The following is a 17,950-nucleotide window of genomic DNA, read 5'->3' as shown; positions in this document are numbered from 1 at the left end:
GCACCCCTCAATGAGCGAATAGTCTCCGCCAAATCTGATATTTATTAATGTGAGGAGAAAGATCATCATAGGTTTCATTTTGGGTGGGCTCTGGTCGAGAAAGTTGTCAGTAGCCCTCCTTACATGAGGGATATTTGTGTAAGGGGATAGGTGTAGTGAATGGTTATGTGTAGAGTGGGTACGAAAGAAGCAGGGGTTTAAGGTTGCCCAAGAAATGGTTAGTGAAGGGACACAGACAGATGGGCTGCCCTGTAACAAATAATACTCAGTAACACAGTAGCTATACTCCTAACACCAACTTTACCACCAAATTCTTCCTCCTCCAAACCACCCCTTCCCTTCACTATTTCTTGGTGTCATTGTTTTGCTTTAGTATTTTTTTTTCTTTTGAATCATGTTCAAATCTTCTGTCTTTTCATTTGCTGCTTCCTCTCCATAATTTCCTCCTTATTTCTCTTTCTTTATTGTTTCCCATTACTCTCTCATCACAGACCATATTTCAGTATATTCTTTCCTTTTCTTTGACTTACAGCTATACTGGCCACTTCTCAACTTTTCAAATCTTTACTGTTGAAAACCAGAGGTTGTACAGTGTTTCAGGGAGAGCATAAGGGAACAATTGACAGGAATGGGGGAAAGAAATACAGTAGAAGAAGAATGGGTAGCTCTGAGGGATGAAGTAGTGAAGGCAGCAGAGGATCAAGTAGGTAAAAAGACGAGGGCTAGTAGAAATCCTTGGGTAACAGAAGAGATACTGAATTTAATTGCTGAGAGGAGAAAATACAAAAATGCAGCAAGTGAAGCAGGCAAAAAGGAATACAAACGTCTCAAAAATGAGATCGACAGGAAGTGCAAAATGGCTAAGCAGGGATGGCTAGAGGACAAATGTAAGGATGTAGAGGCTTATCTCACTAGGGGTAAGGTAGATACTGCCTGCAGGAAAATTAAAGAGACCTTTGGAGAAAAGAGAACCACTTGTATGAATATCAAGAGCTCAGATGGAAACCCCGTTCTAAGCAAAGAAGGGAAAGCAGAAAGTTGGAAGGAGTATATAGAGGGTCTATACAAGGGTGATGTACTTGAGGACAATATTATGGAAATGGAAGAGGATGTAGATGAAGATGAAACGGGAGATACGATACTGCGTGAAGAGTTTGACAGAGCACTGAAAGACCTGAGTCGAAACAAGGCCCTGGGAGTAGACAACATTCCACTGGAACTACTGACGGCCTTGGGAGAGCCAGTCCTGACAAAATTCTACCATCTGGTGAGCAAGATGTATGAGACAGGCAAAATACCCTCAGACTTCAAGAAGAATATAATAATTCCAATCCCAAAGAAAGCAGGTGTTGACAGATGTGCAAATTACCGAACTATCAGTTTAATAAGTCTCAGCTGCAAAATACTAACGCGAATTCTTTACAGATGAAGCCGACCTCGGCGAAGATCAGTTTGGATTCCGCAGAAATGTTGGAACACTTGAGGCAATACTGACCCTACGACTTATCTTAGAAAATAGATTAAGGAAAGGCAAACCTACATTTCTAGCATTTGTAGACTTAGAGAAAGCTTTTGATAATGTTGACTGGAATACTCTCTTTCAAATTCTAAAGGTGGCAGGGGTAAAATACAGGGAGCAAAAGGCTATTTACAATTTGTACAGAAACCAGATGGCAGTTATAAGAGTCGAGGGGCATGAAAGGGAAGCAGTGGTTGGGAACGGAGTGAGACAGGGTTGTAGCCTGTCCCCGATGTTATTCAATCTGTATATTGAGCAAGCAGTAAAGGAAACAAAAGAAAAATTCGGAGTAGGTATTAAAGTCCATGGAGAAGAAATAAAATCTTTGAGGTTCGCCGATGACATTGTAATTCTGTCAGAGACAGCAAAGGACTTGGAAGAGCAGCTGAACGGAATGGACAGTGTCTTGAAAGGAGGAGATAAAATGAGCATCAACAAACCAAAACGAGGATAATGGAATCTAGTCGAATTACGTCTGGTGATGCTGAGGGAATTAGATTAGGAAATGAGACACTTAAAGTAGTAACGGAGTTTTGCTATTTGGGGAGCAAAATAATGGATTATGGTCAAAGTAGAGAGGATATAAAATGTAGACTGGCAATGGCAAGGAAAGCATTTCTGAAGAAGAGAAATTTGTTAACATCGAGTATAGATTTAAGTGTCTGGAAGTCGTTTCTGAAAGTATTTGTATGGAGTGTAGCCGTGTATGGAAGTGAAACATGGACGATAAATAGTTTGGACAAGAAGAGAATAGAAGCTTTCGAAATGTGGTGCTACAGAAGAATGCTGAAGATTAGATGGGTAGATCACATAACTAATGAGGAGGTATTGAATAGAATTGGGGAGAAGAGGAGTTTAAGGCACAACTTGAGAAGAAGAAGGGACCGGTTGGTAGGACATGTTCTGAGGCATCAAGGGATCACAAATTTAGCATTGGAGGGCAGCGTGGAGTGTAAAAATTGTAGAGGGAGACCAAGAGATGAATACACTAAGCAGATTCAGAAGGATGTAGGTTGCAGTAAGTACTGGGAGATGAAGAAGCTTGCACAGGATAGAGTAGCATGGAGAGCTGCATCAAACCAGTCTCAGGACTGAAGACAACAACAACAACAACAGCATTGTTGAAACATCAAGGTTTCACCATATAAGCACTTTATTTAATATGACAACAAAGTCTTAAACTTATTTTAATACCTGCCTACTAATAGCAACAATAACAGAATTTTGATGATTCCTTTTGATGACAATAACATGCCCTAGTATTGTACAAAATTTGCCACTTGTGCCAATTACAGTATATTTACCAATGCTGCTGCATTTACAGGGATCATATGAGCTTCAGTTGGAATAAAACCATATTACTTATACAAGTGATGTTTTCCTTGTATCCTATACTACATGTACACTTGCTGTACACATCGTGGATGGATGGATGGATTTAAAATTTTTGGGTATTAAACAGCTTGGTCATCAGCATCCTTTCACAAGGACATGGTGCTGCTTAATGGAGACTACTTTTGTTAGAATGAAAAGCAAAGAGCACATAACGATAGCGACTGATAGGCCAGGACAGTGATGTCAAATATTTGTAATTAAAACAATTATGAAAATTCTTGAAGTTATTATCAAATGACTTATTATTACCTGTAACAAATTATTACTACATACAACAGTTTTGGACACACAGCGTTCTATCTCACTTTCATTGAGAGTTACAAGTGATAATATTAACTTTGTATGTCAAATCTGCACAGCTTACCTTCTGCTAGCTCAGAGCCATAGATGAGACCAGAGCTACTGGCTGCATTAATACAGTGAATCAGCGGACCTTTCCGTAAATTAGAATTTATGAGTGCTGTTACTACACCGATCTTTGCTAGACCCAGCCATATAAACACAAATTCCGGTCGTGAGTCCATCATAAGAGCTATTGTGTCATTCCTTTTAAATCCTTGATTTCTAAAGTAATTAGCAACTTTATTTGAATATTCATCCACCTGAAAAGTGATAATTATTAAATACATTGTAACACAATATATACGCTTTGAAAAATGAACTTCCTTCTATGTCAAGGGCTCCCAATTTTGACTCGACTGAATTGAGTTATCGTACTTTCCTAGGTAGCATGCACGTCCGTTTCATCATAGTTTATACATTTCTGTCTGGCACATAGATAGCTAAAACATACCTTCGAGAAAAGTCGCGGCCATTCTGGTGATCTCGATATGTGATTCTGTCTGGTATTTGTTTGAGGAAAGTCGTGAATATTCTACTGTTTTCTTGTACAGAGAACCCTCGAGGTCGACAATGGAGGAGGATCAACTTCATGTCTTAGCTCTGACATTGATTGTCCTATTGACGATGTAATTAACCAATTTGCCAGGAAGAATAGGCACACAGAATTCATCGTTTAAGGAAGAAAACCACAATTGTAACTTTTTTATATCATAAGATGGCATTGTCTTGCATCAGTGTATAATCAGTTTAAATAAAACTTTCTTAAACTTAGCATGTGACTTGATTATTTTTTATTAAGGTAAAAGTAAAAATAGTTCAAGATATCTTTAGTGCCCCCTTCTTGATGTTTTTCTGTATCTGCCACTGTCCCTGAGTGTAATCAGATATTAGCTACTACCCCTGACGCCCCCCTCCCCTCCCCCTACTATTGTCATTATTAGTGCCTAACAAAAATTTAGAATGAAAAATTATATTCTTTGACCACTCTTATTTTTAAAATGATGAAGAATAAAGGATATGTAGGTGTTTTATTAACAACAAACTAATGAGACTATCAGTATTTCTTATTATTAACACTTTTTTATTTTAATAGATGAGTTACATTTCTGAAGTCAATTGATTGCTCCATCCCTTACTTCTGAATTGGCAGAAACTGAAGGCCTCATTCTGCCAATGCTTTGTGCATGACAACTGCCACTAGCTATAACAGTAATAATAATAATAATAATAATAATAATAATAATATGGTAGAGGTCCTAAAGCAATGTAGTAGCTATTACATAGTTACTGTACTGTTGGGCTCTAAATTAGTCCATTTATCCATTGTGAAACAAATAATGAAGCATTTAACTTACGCAATCATCATTTCAGCTTCGTAACCATTCTCAAGCACATATGGAAATATTAAAGTATGACTGACATGTCTGTGACATGTCATCTTCAACCGAAAATTTCTTTCAAAAAATTCTACGTGACTGTGGTCCCCCATGAAGGAAAGAGCATTAAATAATGTTGCAGTTCCTGATTTATTGCGAGAACTACCTAAAACTTGGAGCAGGCTTTTTCATATGTGATGTACGACATGTACATGTCTCAATTTCACTTTCATAAATGCATGGCACAAATCATCACTTGTATTTGAAAAAAGTATCTTCTTTTTGGTAATTTATGTAATCAGTTTTACAGTCTTATGAAATAGTGTAATAGTAATGATCTTTTAAAGATCATTCAGTTTCGTGGCCAAAATACAATTGAACCCCTTTGTTTTTACCCCTCAGAAAATTACATTTTACCCCTCACGGGATAATTACCCCCAGGTTTGGACCTACTGTTCTATGTCATTACATACAAGTGACAATTAGAAATACAAATACCGAAGTGAAGGTAGTATATGATTTGTATGCCAAAGTAGTTACTATGTCAACATAACATTGTAATAATACCTGGGAAAATGTCCACAGCTTCTTCTCAAACCGGAAAGCAACTTTGTTTGGATATGTCCTTGCCACCTGCATGAAAATCTTTGGAACCGTCTGTTTCCTCTTTTCCCACCACCACAATCTAGTGGTGATAACTATGTATCTCTCCAATATCCTAGTAAACAAAGAAAACTCATTAGCTGAATTCTGCAAATCATGTTATTTCTATTGGCTGAATTTCATTCAGACTGTGTTGTAGAAAATGAGAAAACAAGTGACAGTATTTGACTTCAGCAGAGAGTGCAAAAGTCAAGATCAGTGCTGTACATTGCAAAGAAATTTAAACCATGGTAATGTCATTCAAAACTGCATGTTCTACACAATAATGATTGATTGTATAATCAGTGCTTAGCCAACATTTTAATGTCTGTGAGTAGGATGGTAGTTGATGCTATGATGGTGGGAGAGAACAGCTTGGATATCTAACCCGGTTGAGTAATATCAGCTCTCACTTAAACTATGAGTGAGTCATTGGGGATCACAGAGACATCAAACTCAGTCCAGTAATTGAGTGTGTGTCCTTTACTAATATGCTTTAAAAAGAGTACTTAACGGGTAGGCACCCTGGATCATCCAAAAATAACTAAGAGCTATGACATGCATTTATGAGATGTGCTGTTGATCATGATCTGACCCCAAATAAGGCCTGTAATTACTGCAGTCATTGGATAGATGATAATGTCAACTGATGCATGCAGAATCCTCCATAAAGGTGATATGTATGATAGATGACCATCTATTTGTGTACATCTCACCAGTCACCTCCAGGCAGTAATGTTTGTATGCAAAACCCTTCATTAAGGCGATATGTATGACAGGCAACAAGCTATTTTTGTATATCTCTCCACTCACCTCAGGAGGTAGTGTTTGCAATAGGCATTCTGACATGTATATTGGATGTGTACCAGTTATAGGATAGAATTCTAAAAAGACATCTTCTGATTTATGTTACAAGGAACAGCAGAGTTGTTTTGATTTAACAAGAGGTCACAACTCCTTGTTATACATCAAATGAGAAAGGGGTATGTTCAGAAGAGATATTGACCAAGTGAGTGATTAAGTGTTACCATGTTCTGATGTGTGAGCCCCCCTTTCCATGAAATGTGGACTTGCCATGGTGGGGCTGCTTGTGTTGTTCAATTATGTAGCTAACTTTACCATAGGTGCAACAATATTGGAGCAGTATCTGTGAGGGTTCAGTTGAACACATGGTTTCAGAAGGTATGATGATGATGGTACCCCCTTGTTAAAATACTTCAGAGGTGATAGATCCCCAATTTGAACCTCAACGCACGGACAACTTAGGAGGATGTTGTCATCAGAGAAAATAAATCTGGTGTTCTCTGTGTTGGAGTGTGGAATGTTAGATCTCTTTATCATGTAGATACATTAGACAACCTGGAAAGAGAAATGGATAAGTTGATGTTAGACATAATGGAAATCTGAGAACTGTGGCAACAGGAAGAACAGGATTTCTTGTCAGGTGAGAACAGAGTTATAACACAAAGTCAAATGGGGGAATGCAGTCGTAAAGTGATGCAATAACTGCAAGGAGGGGGCAATACCATATCCATATTTCAGAATCATGTAGAAATAAGCATAAGAATCAACTATTTGATGTCAATGTTTAACAAAGTTTTTTAGTGATTAAGCACTTTAATTTTAATAATTATTGCATGCCTGTTACCAAGGTGACCCAAGAGATGACAATAACGTATTTATGTATAGGGCTATTTTTCCCATTTTGTGCTTTGAAAGGTGTGAAAGTTACCATTTTCTGATGTAGTTTCTCTATGGGAAAATTTAATCAAACAGAAAATTTATGGTAGTCAATTGATGTAGAGTTTAATGCTCTACATTTTTGGTAGCTTCTACTTTTCCAATTTAACATTTAGTTTTGGAAAAATTTGGAAAAAAAAGAAAGCTGTCTGAAATTTTGGTTGTTTTCTTTTCATCACAATTGAAGCTCCACTCAGATATTGGGGCAAATTCAAATTATTGATATCAGAGCCCTACATTAATTTTTGCAAAGCAAACCCCTTTTTGTAGTTAATTTTACTGGCCTGAACTATGTGCAGAACAAATCTTATAGAATTCACAGGACAAAAGCGCAACAACTCTCACTGCGACAATAGAGAATATGTCCACACTGCTATCAACTGTTTTACTCATATTTATCATCCTCAGTTGTTTTTCGACCGGTCTCCCTTCAGAACTTTTCAATCAGGAGTATAAAATTTGGCATGTCAGCTGAAATGCTTATTTGTATATTATGCATAATGCATTGACAAAGGCCGTTTAGTATACTCTAGTTGTTATCCTGATTGACCTATTTGATGTTGTATTATATGCTATATTCAACTGATTGATAATCTAAATTATTAGTAGGCTAGATATCTTTTTGTGGTCACATATATTTGAATTTTTACATTGTGCCAAAGATCTTGATTGCATGGTTGACATACATGATTCTATTAGTTCATGGTTCAAAACAATAACTAAAGTTCATTAATGAAGTGGAAGCCACAAACAAATATGCTGTAGAAATAAAATTCAGCATTACAAGGGTCTGTTCATAGCTGGTGACAGATAAGGTTGTACAGTCAAAACTTCCAGGGAACCTTTGCAAAGAAGGTTTCATGAATTAAAGTAGCAGGGTGTTCAAAAATGGTTCAAATGGCTCTAGCACTATGGGATTTAACATCTATGGTCATCAGTCCCCTAGAACTTAGAACTACTTAAACCTAACTAACCTAAGGACATCACACAACACCCAATCATCACGAGGCAGAGAAAATCCCTGACCCCGCTGGGAATCGAACCCGGGAACCCGGGCGCGGGAAGCGAGAACGCTACCGCACGACCACGAGGTGCGGACAGCAGGGTGTAGACAGTACAGTGTAAAGGTTCCCTATTATTTGAGAAGTTATTAGAATGAAGTTGCTGGAAATAAAGAGAGATTTTCCAACAGCAAGTTGTGTGGAATTCAAGGGAGTAAGGATTAAGTTGAGGTTGAAATGGGTCTGTTTAACATTATGGCAAAGACCACCTATAGCCACTGGTCATTAAGAGAAAAATTGCGATTTCACAGATTTTAAGCTTAGGCAGAAAATAAAAAGAAGGTTAAAGTAAAAATGCATATTTGTCTCTTATAATGAAACACCAGACAATCAGTAAGTGATAAGCTTGTTGGCTCTGCAGCCAGATCATACACTCTTCCAAATATTTTAGTGGTCCATCTGGTCGTCACCTTCAGGTGAAAACACTCTTTGATAATCTCACTGTTCCACAGAGACTGTAAGATCTGGCTGCAAACCCGTTGTAGGCGACTTGCCTACAACAAATAACTGCATAGCTGTCCGGAATAATGAGTTAACAAAAAAATATTTATTTGTGAAAACTCACAATGAGAAGAAACTAAAAAAAAACAACAGAGAAGAAACAAAAACTAGGGGATTCTATAGTCTTACAGCAAAGATAAAAAACAACACATGACCAAAAAAAAAAAAACTCTCGCGCACTTTTGATATCACTTTGCACCAGACATGAAAAATATCACTGCCACACCGTCAAGAGTACTCCAGGAAAGGCTATGTTTGAAAACACCTGATAAGTTTTCACCAGACAGTGCTTTTTGTGGTGCATCTGCAGACATTGAATATTAATAAGACAATATTCAATCCTCCTGCATCCAAATTTGTTAACAATGAGACAATTCTTACAAAGTCTCTTTAAAATAAGGAGGATGTCTATTACAGGCAGGGTAATATTCCTGTCTTGAGAATATGATGAATCTTATGACAAACACAATTCCATCACAACTGGACTTAAAAGGGTTCTAGCAGTTGTACAAGGGGAAAAAAATGTGCATGTAGTTCAGGTCTAGCCATAAATTTTTCATGAGAATGTAGAGATAAAATCATAACAAGCATTTTGTATTAATTTGTAATTTATCATCTTTATACAATGGTTACCCAGAGTAGTATAATTGTTACAGAATAGATAAATCACAAGTTCGGACTGTCGCTAGCTGCTGTATGCCCAATGAACTGGCTACATAATCATTTGCACCATTATTTTTCATTTCCTTTTTGACGCTGCCATAGCTCTTGAATTAGTTTGGCATTGGACTTCCTTGGCTTCGGAATTGCTTTCAATGTGAGCTTTCCTCTGATTTGCATTTTCTATAATTCCATGCATATTTATGATACCTTTTATTATTTTGTAATTTTCAATTTAATACCAATTTCCATTTATATTCTGACAAATATTTTATTGTCTCACTCTGGGTTTTACTAATGCTCTGCAAGTTCTTCACAATGACATCCGAATCAGTGTCCCAGATAAATGCATTTCCATGCTACACTAATTTATAACTTTATGCAAAGCTAATTCATAACAATCATGCGCATGTGAATACACTGGCAGGACCAGAGGGCCAAGCGACACAAGTCCTCACTTGGGGTGCCATGCTAAAAAGGGTGCCAGAGGCACCACAACTGTAAGATTTTGATACAGGACATAAAGCAATTAGTAGCGGTCGCTTGGGGCGCCAAGCTGAGACAGGTGCCATTGACATCCAAGTGGAAGATTGTATACATTTTTATCATCATTAGTAGCGTCCATCCTCGGTAGCTGAGTGGTCAGCGTGGCAGAATGTCAACCTAAGCACCATGTTCAATTCCGCTCAAGGATGGGTGTTGTGTTTTCCTAATGATCAAGTCGGCGAAGTGGCGTCAAATCGAAAGACTTGCACCCGGCAAACGGTCTACCCAATGAGATGCCCTAGTCACACGACACTTATTTCATCAAAAGTAGCAAGAACTACACGCATGAAAGTGTATGTGGGAAAACTGGGGGAGAAAGGGCTGCCAAATGACAAGTTCATTTGTGTGAAAAATGTTCATGGACCAGCCCTATTCACTTGAACGGCCGCATCACAGGCATTGCAAATACCGTGCGACAAACATGTGCTGCAGACATTATTTAGGTGTCTGTTGTAAGCTCAACCTTCATTTACGCATTATCAGTCTCCTAGTTATAAGCAAACCAAATCTGGCATTAATTTTTCACAAGAAAATTTGACTAATGAGTGAATAGATGTTTTCACATCAAAAAAAATTTTTTTGGTTGGTGTGATGAATAAATGCAGCAATATTTTTATATCATAGAGAAATAACCCAATACTACCAAATTACAAGATACGTGGTGAACATCTTGAGCATGTCACATTCTAAAAGTGTTTAGCAATAATGTCACGAAGTTGACCTCAGGTAAGATCATTTTGGGTTCTGGAGAAATGTAAGAAGCCATAAGGCAATAGTGGCTCTGTATGTTAAAGAAAAACAAACCCACATATATAACATTTGTAAGAGGGATGTTCTACATCTACTACATCTACATTTATACTCCGCAAGCCACCCAATGGTGTGTGGCGGAGGGCACTTTACGTGCCACTGTCATTACCTCCCTTTCCTGTTCCAGTCGCGTATGGTTCGCAGGAAGAACGACTGCCGGAAAGCCTCCGTGCGCGATCGAATCTATCTAATTTTACATTCGTGATCTCCTTGGGAGGTATAAGTAGGGAGAAGCAATATATTCGATACCTCATCTAGAAACGCACCCTCTTGAAACCTGGACAGCAAGCTACACTGCGATGCAGAGCACCTCTCTTGCAGAGTCTGCCATCTGAGTTTGCTAAACATCTCCGTAACGCTATCACGCTTACCAAATAACCCTGTGACGAAACACGCTGCTCTTCTTTGGATCTTCTCCATCTCCTCTGTCAACCCGACCTGGTACGGATCCCACACTGATGAGCAATACTCAAGTGTAGGTTGAACAAGTGTTTTGTAAGCCACCTCCTTTGTTGATGGACTACATTTTCTAAGGACTCTCCCAATGAATCTCAACCTGGCACCTGCCTTACCAACAATTAATTTTATATGATCATTCCACTTCAAATCGTTCCGTACGTATACTCCCAGATATTTTACAGAAGTAACTGCTACCAGTGTTTGTTTCGCTATCATATAATCGTACAATAAATGATCCTTCTTTGTCTAATACATTACACTTGTCTATGTTAAGGGTCAGTTGCCACTCCCTGCACCAAGTGCCTATCTGCTGCAGATCTTCCTGCATTTCGCTGCAATTTTCTAATGCTGCAACTTCTCTGTATACTACAGCATCATCCGCGAAAAGCTGCATGGAACTTCCGACACTATCCACTAGCTCATTTATATATATTGTGACAAGCAATGGTCCCATAACACTCCCCTGTGGCACACCAGAGGTTACTTTAACGTCTGTAGACGTCTCTCTCCATTGAGAACAACATGCTGTGTTCTGTTTGCTAAAGACTCTTCAATCCAGCCACACAGCTGGTCTGATATTCCGCAGGCTCTTACTTTGTTTATCAGGCAACAGTGCGGAACTGTATCGAACGCCTTCCGTAAGTCAAGGAAAATGGCATCTACCTCGGAGCCTGTATCTAATATTTTCTGGGTCTCCTGAACAAATAAAGCGAATTGGGTCTCACACGATCGCTGTTTCCGGAATCCATGTTGATTCCTACAGAGTAGATTCTGGGTTTCCAGAAATGACATGATACACAAGCAAAAAACATGTTCTAAAATTCTACAACAGATCGATGTCAGAGATATAGGCCTATAGTTTTGCGCATCTGCTCGACGACCCTTGAAAACTGGAACTACCTGTGCTCTTTTCCAATTATTTGGAACCTTCCGTTCCTCTAGAGACTTGCGGTACACGGCTGTTAGAAGGGAGCAAAGTTCTTTCGCATACTCTGTGTAGAATCGAATTGGTACTCGTCAGGTCCAGTGGACTTTCCTCTGTTGAGTGATTTCAGTTGCTTTTCTACTTCCCTGTTCTGCGCTTACAGAGTCGAGAAGTTCGGGTCTGTTTGTTATCAGTAGGTCCAAGATGTTATCTCCACGAGTCGGTTCTCTGTTTAATTGCTTGAGGTAATTTTCGGATAGTGCACTCAGTATAATGTCACTCGATGCTCTGTCCCTACCACCCATCCTAAACATCTGAGTGTCCCAGTCTATATCTGGTAAATTGATATCTCCACCTAAGACTATAACATGCCGAGGAAATTTATGTGAAATGTATTCCAGATTTTCTCTCAGTTGTTCTGCCACTAATCTGCTGAGTAGGGAGGTCGGTAAAAGGAGTCAATTATTAACCTAGCTCGGTTGTTGAGTTTAACCTCCACCCATAATAGTTCACAGGAACTATCCACTTCTATTTCACTACAGGATAAACTACTACTAACAGCGACAAACATGCCACCACCGGTTGCATGCAATCTATCCTTTCTAAACACCGTCTGCGCCTTTGTAAAAATTTCAGCAGAATTTATCTCTGGCTTCAGCCAGTTTTCCATACCTATAACGATTTCAGCTTCGGTGCTTTCTATCAGCGCTTGAAGTTCCGGTACTTTACCAACGCAGCTTCGACAGTTTACAATTACAATACCGATTGCTGCTTGGTCCCCGCATGTCCTGACTTTGCCCCGCACCCTTTGAGACTGTTGCCCTTCCTGTACTTGCCCGAGGCCATCTAACCCAAAAAACCGCCCAGTCCACGCCACACAAGCCTTGCTACCCGTGTAGCTGCCTGTTGGGTGTAGTGGACTGCTGACCTATCCAGCGGAACCCGAAACCCCACCACCCTATGGCACAAGTCGAGGAATCTGCAGCCCGGTCGCAGAACTGCCTCAGCATCCGATTCAGACCCTCCACTCGGCTCTGTACCAAAGGTCCGCAGTCAGTCCTGTTGACGATGCTGCAGATGGTGAGCTCTGCTTTCATCCTGCTAGCGAGACTGGCAGTCTTCACCAAATGAGGTAGCCACTGGAAGCCAGAGAAGCGACACACATCAGTGGTGCCGACATGAGCGACCCCCTGCAGATGGGTGCACCCTGTACCCTTCATGGCATCCGGAAAGACTCTTTCCACATCTGGAATGACTCCCCCCGGTACGCACACAGAGTGCACAGTGGTTTTCTTCCCCTCCATTGCAGCCATATCCCTAATGGGCCCCATTACACACCTGATGTTGGAGCTCCCAAATACCAGTAAGCCCACCCTCTGTGACCGCCCGGATCTTGCAGACTGTGGGGCAACCTCTGGAACAGGGCTGCTGCCATGTCCAGCCGAAGATCAGTATCAGCCGGAGACAGAGCCTGAAACCGGTTTGTCAGACAAACTGGAGAGGCCTTCCGTTGAGCCCTCCGGAATGTCTTTAGCCCCCTGCCATACCTCGAGACGACCTCCCACCCAACCACGGGTGAGGGGTCAGCCTCAATGTGGGCAGTATCCTGGGCAGCCACAGCCGTAGTCTGATCGGGGAATGCGTGGGACGAGCTGGCCATCCCCGACAAACCCCTGTCCGGACCCCCACAGTGATGCCCATTGGCAACAGCCTCAAGCTGTGTGACCGAAGCCAACACTGCCTGAAGCTGGGAGCGAAGGGATGCCAACTCAGCCCGCATCTGAACACAGCAGTCGCAGTCCCTATCCATGCTAAATACTGTTGTGCAAAGAACGTCTAAACTAATCTACAGACAGCACAAACAATTCGAAACAAAATTTAAACGGTTATTAAAATACAAGAACGCCTAGTAAATGCAGTAATGCTGCTACGTGCACACTGCTGACACACTGCTCAGCGGCAGAAGGCTAACTGTACTGTCAGTAACGTAGAAAGACTATTTGAAAGAAATAAACAAATGATAGACGACTACGCAACTTTACATGTCACAGATATTAAAATGCAAATCTGCCCTGCTAGTTACGAAACTAATAATAATAAGTAATGTAAAACATTAATAATAAGTAATGTAACACATTGTTTTCTGAAAGCAGGTTGGTTTTATTCAGGATGCACTCTTATGGCTACAAAACCCTATTTTCCAACACAATTTGCACTCAATGAGACGGCCTTGTGGCTACCTTACAGTCAAGGCCTGTATGCCCGTTTGGTACCACTCTGGTTGACGTTGGAGCCAATGTCTTGCTGCATCAATAAACTCCACATCATCCACAACTGATTCCTGTGGAGTACATCCTTCATTGAGCCAAACAGAGGAAAGTCGGAAGGTGTAGAATGGCTGAGGAAGAACAGTCTAATGAAGTTTTGAGACCTGCTCTCGAGTGCACAGACTTGTGTGAGGCCTTGCATTGTCATGAAGAAAGAGAAGTGTAGTTGGCATTTTTGTGGTGACAACCACACTAAATCCATTTCTTCAGTTTCTTGAACGTAGAACAATACACTTCAGAGTTGATCATTGCAACATGAGGGAGGAAATCAAACAGAATAACCCCTTCAAAGTCCCAGGAGACCATCGCCATGACTTTACCACCAGACGGTGCAGCTTTGGACTTTTTCTGAGGAGAGGTGGTGTGGCACCTCCCCGGATTGCCGTTTTGTTTTTGATTCGAAGTGAAGAACCTATCGTTCATCATCTGTAAATTGTCACGATTAGCTTCGTAATGTGCATGCAGATGGTCCTTTGTTGCTCTTTATGGTCTTCTGTTAGGTGGCAATGAACCCATTGGGCACACACCTTTGAGTACCCCAACTGGTGGATGAGTGTGTCAGCACCACCAACAGAGACGTCCAGTTGAGCTGTGGGGTGTTTGATTGTGATCTGTCTATCACCTCGAATGAAAGAATCCGCCCTCGAATGAAAGAATCCGCACGTTTCAACATTGCAGCAAGTTTCAACACTGCAGGCATCAAAGCTATGTGCAGATGCCAGCACATGGGAGACCAGACAGGCTTGCATGACCTTGTTGTAATAATAACAGACACCTCGCCCAACAACTCACCCTCCTTTTTCAGTACAAGGTCTCTGTAAACATTCTGCAAGCGCGTTTGAATATCTGTGATGCTCTGGTTTTCCGCCAAACGGAGCTCAATGACAGCTCTCTGCTTGGAACGCACCTGTTTTGCAGACACCAATTTGAAGGCTACGTATAGCGCCGCCATCTAGCGGAACTTCATGAAACTACAGGGTCTGAAGCGGGAATATCCTACGATGTCCCACAAAAAATTCAGTATTTTTTTCAACCGAAATTGGCCGAGAAAAAAAATGTGTTGCATTACTTACTGAACGCCCCTTACACGTTTTTAAAAAACTTTTGACAAATTCGACTGGAATACACTCTGAAATTCTGAAGATAGCAGGGTATATAACACAGGGAGCGAAAGTTTAGCTACAGTTTGTACACCAGTCTAACGTCAGCACCGAAGGACACGCACTCAGGAATCTGAATCGTCCAAAACTTTGCAAACCCAGCCGTTGACATATTAAAACTATGCGAAATATACTGTCATTGAATTTACTATCCTCAAAATTCTAGCCGTTACAGAGGTCTCTCTCATACCACACACACACCAGTTATTCCAATCGATTTACCCATTTATTTTAAGCGACTTCAGTTCCCAATCAAGTTTCAGTTTGCAACAAGGCGCAAGGTCAGAGAGAGGGGTCTAGAGGAGACGGACAGAAAGGTGGTGGGGGAAATGGACATGGAGAGGGAGAAGGAGATGGAGAGTGAGGGGGGAGAGGAGGATATTGCCAAAGAGAGGGGAGACGAGAAGATGGACAGAGAGAGGGTGGAGAAGGAGATTAGAACATATATATTCAATTTCCATACATACTTAGCAACAGCAAATCGTCGGGACGTTTGATAGTGTAAGATAAAAGTTAAAAACGGTAAAAAATTTAAAATGCGCTTGAAGGCTGTACCTACACAATTCAGTTACAAAGGCATTACACGAGAAGTGAGAAGTGTTAATTTGCATCACAGTTGCCACATAAGTTTCTACGTGTTACAATTTAGTGTAGGATGTTACATCAAAAGTAAAGAGGATACAATATAAAACAAGCTTGAAAGCATGCAACGTGAATGGAAGGTGGCTGGGATAAAAATGTAAGAAGTGATATTCCGGCAGAAGATATACTAGGTGAAAATAAAAATATTTAAAGGTTCCCCCCGGACAGCGCCGAGCCAAGCCAAGGCAGGCTCGAGCACAGGGTCGAATCGGAAAAACAAAAACAAAAAGGTAGGAGTGCCAATACTGCAATATCGTGCCACACAAGTGACATCACTGCAACACATCGCTTCAGCCAGATGTCTGAATCGCCAGTTCAGCAAGATAATCTCACTGTGGAAGGAACACGTCATTCTGACAGCGCAGTCAAGGCGCAGTAACGACACATACATCTCATACAAGAATGTCTTTCAGCCCACTGATATGGCGAAAAAGTGACAAGCTGAAGAGCTGAAAGCCACAGTTAAGACACTGAGGTGCAGTGAAGGCTGCTGACGAACAGAGAAAACGAGGCAAAATTCTGTTATCCTCGCCAATACACAACATCATTCAGTATGACAGACAACTATAAATGTTGGGTTCCCAAGCCCTCCTGTCTCCCATTTGTAGTAAGCCAGCATCGAGGCAGGTCCTGTGATGCACTGAATTCTGTTTGCCAGATGACTACTGCCTCCAAAACTGCAGTCAGTCTACTGGACTTCCCCACTGAGAACTGCCAACCTCTCATCTGCTGACTTAAAGGCCTGGAGCCTTCTACCTCACCATCACTGTACAAGGGCTATGCCGAAAGTTTTTAGCAGAATGTGTGAAAAAAAATTCATTTGCAAAAAAACGTTTACAACTTTTCAAAAACTCTCCATTAGCATGTATACATTTTTTCATTCTCTGAAACCACTTAGAAAATGTGTCAGTCCAAGCTTCTTTTGGGATGTCACTTAGTGCACTCTCGTATGCTGCAATGGCCTCCTCATCAGATGAAAACGACTGCCCTCGAATTTTTTCCTTCGTCTTTGGGATCAGAAAGAAGTCACAGGGGGCCAGGTCAGGTGAATCGGGGGGGATGGGGTAGCACTCGCACATTTTCCTACTCCAGAAAGTCCACCGTTCTGGCAGCCCTGTGCGCAGATGCATTGTCGTGATGCAGCAGAAGGTGCCCACTCCTGAACTTTGGATGCTGTGACTTCCATGTGGCAATGATTTTTGGAACAAATCGTTCACGTACCATTCAGCATTGACTGTACGACGTGTGTCCAAGGTCACAGAGGTGAGATGCCCAATCTTTGTGAAAAAAGTTGCCACCATCTTTTTTTCCAGAGCTCCGACTTCGTCGAACTTTTGAGGGTGGTTCCTCCCCTGGAAAGCACCACACAGAAGACTGTCTCTTCGTTTCAGGGTCATGATGGTAGACCCACGTTTCATCGCCTGTGACTATATTGTAGGTGTCTTGGGACTTCCCTCCATTGAATTTTTCGGGCATGAAACGACACCAGTCCACTGGCTTTCTGTCAGGGAATGTGGCACTCAACGGGCACATCTCTTAGTAAGGCCTAAGTGACTATGAATGATGGTCTGTGCTGCTGTTGATCCAATATTTAGGGTCCCTTCAATGTCACAAAATGTAAGATGTGGATCTTCTTTGATCATTTTCCTCATAGCATCAATTTTTTCAGGAGTTACAGCTGTTGCTGGTCGGCCGGGACAGGGTTCATCTTCAATTGACTGCAGACCCCTCGAAAACTCGCGAACTCCATTTCCAACTGTGGCCCTAGAAGGGGAAGCTTCGGCAAAAACACGCAACAAAGAAGAATTGCATTCTTCGGCACTTAAACCCTTTTTATAATCGTAA

At 41.0% G+C, this 17,950-nt stretch overlaps 1 protein-coding gene across 1 annotated transcript in view; it reads right to left on the bottom strand.

The window, feature by feature from the left end:
- The window catches only part of LOC126092442 (long-chain fatty acid transport protein 1-like), a 284,340-nt gene that overhangs the window by 101,968 nt on the left and 164,422 nt on the right, over positions 1-17,950 (bottom strand). The window contains exons 2-3 of the mRNA XM_049908043.1: positions 5,200-5,350; positions 3,279-3,516 (exon numbers count right to left, since the gene is read on the bottom strand). Of these exons, the coding sequence (XP_049764000.1) occupies positions 3,279-3,516; positions 5,200-5,350 (389 nt within the window). The remainder of the gene's footprint in view (positions 1-3,278; positions 3,517-5,199; positions 5,351-17,950) is intronic.

The sequence above is a fragment of the Schistocerca cancellata genome, chromosome 7 (genome assembly GCF_023864275.1).
Source record: "Schistocerca cancellata isolate TAMUIC-IGC-003103 chromosome 7, iqSchCanc2.1, whole genome shotgun sequence".
Taxonomy (NCBI): Eukaryota; Metazoa; Arthropoda; class Insecta; order Orthoptera; family Acrididae; genus Schistocerca; species Schistocerca cancellata.
Note: the sequence above shows the minus strand (reverse complement) of the source record. Positions and strands in the feature narration are given on the sequence as shown.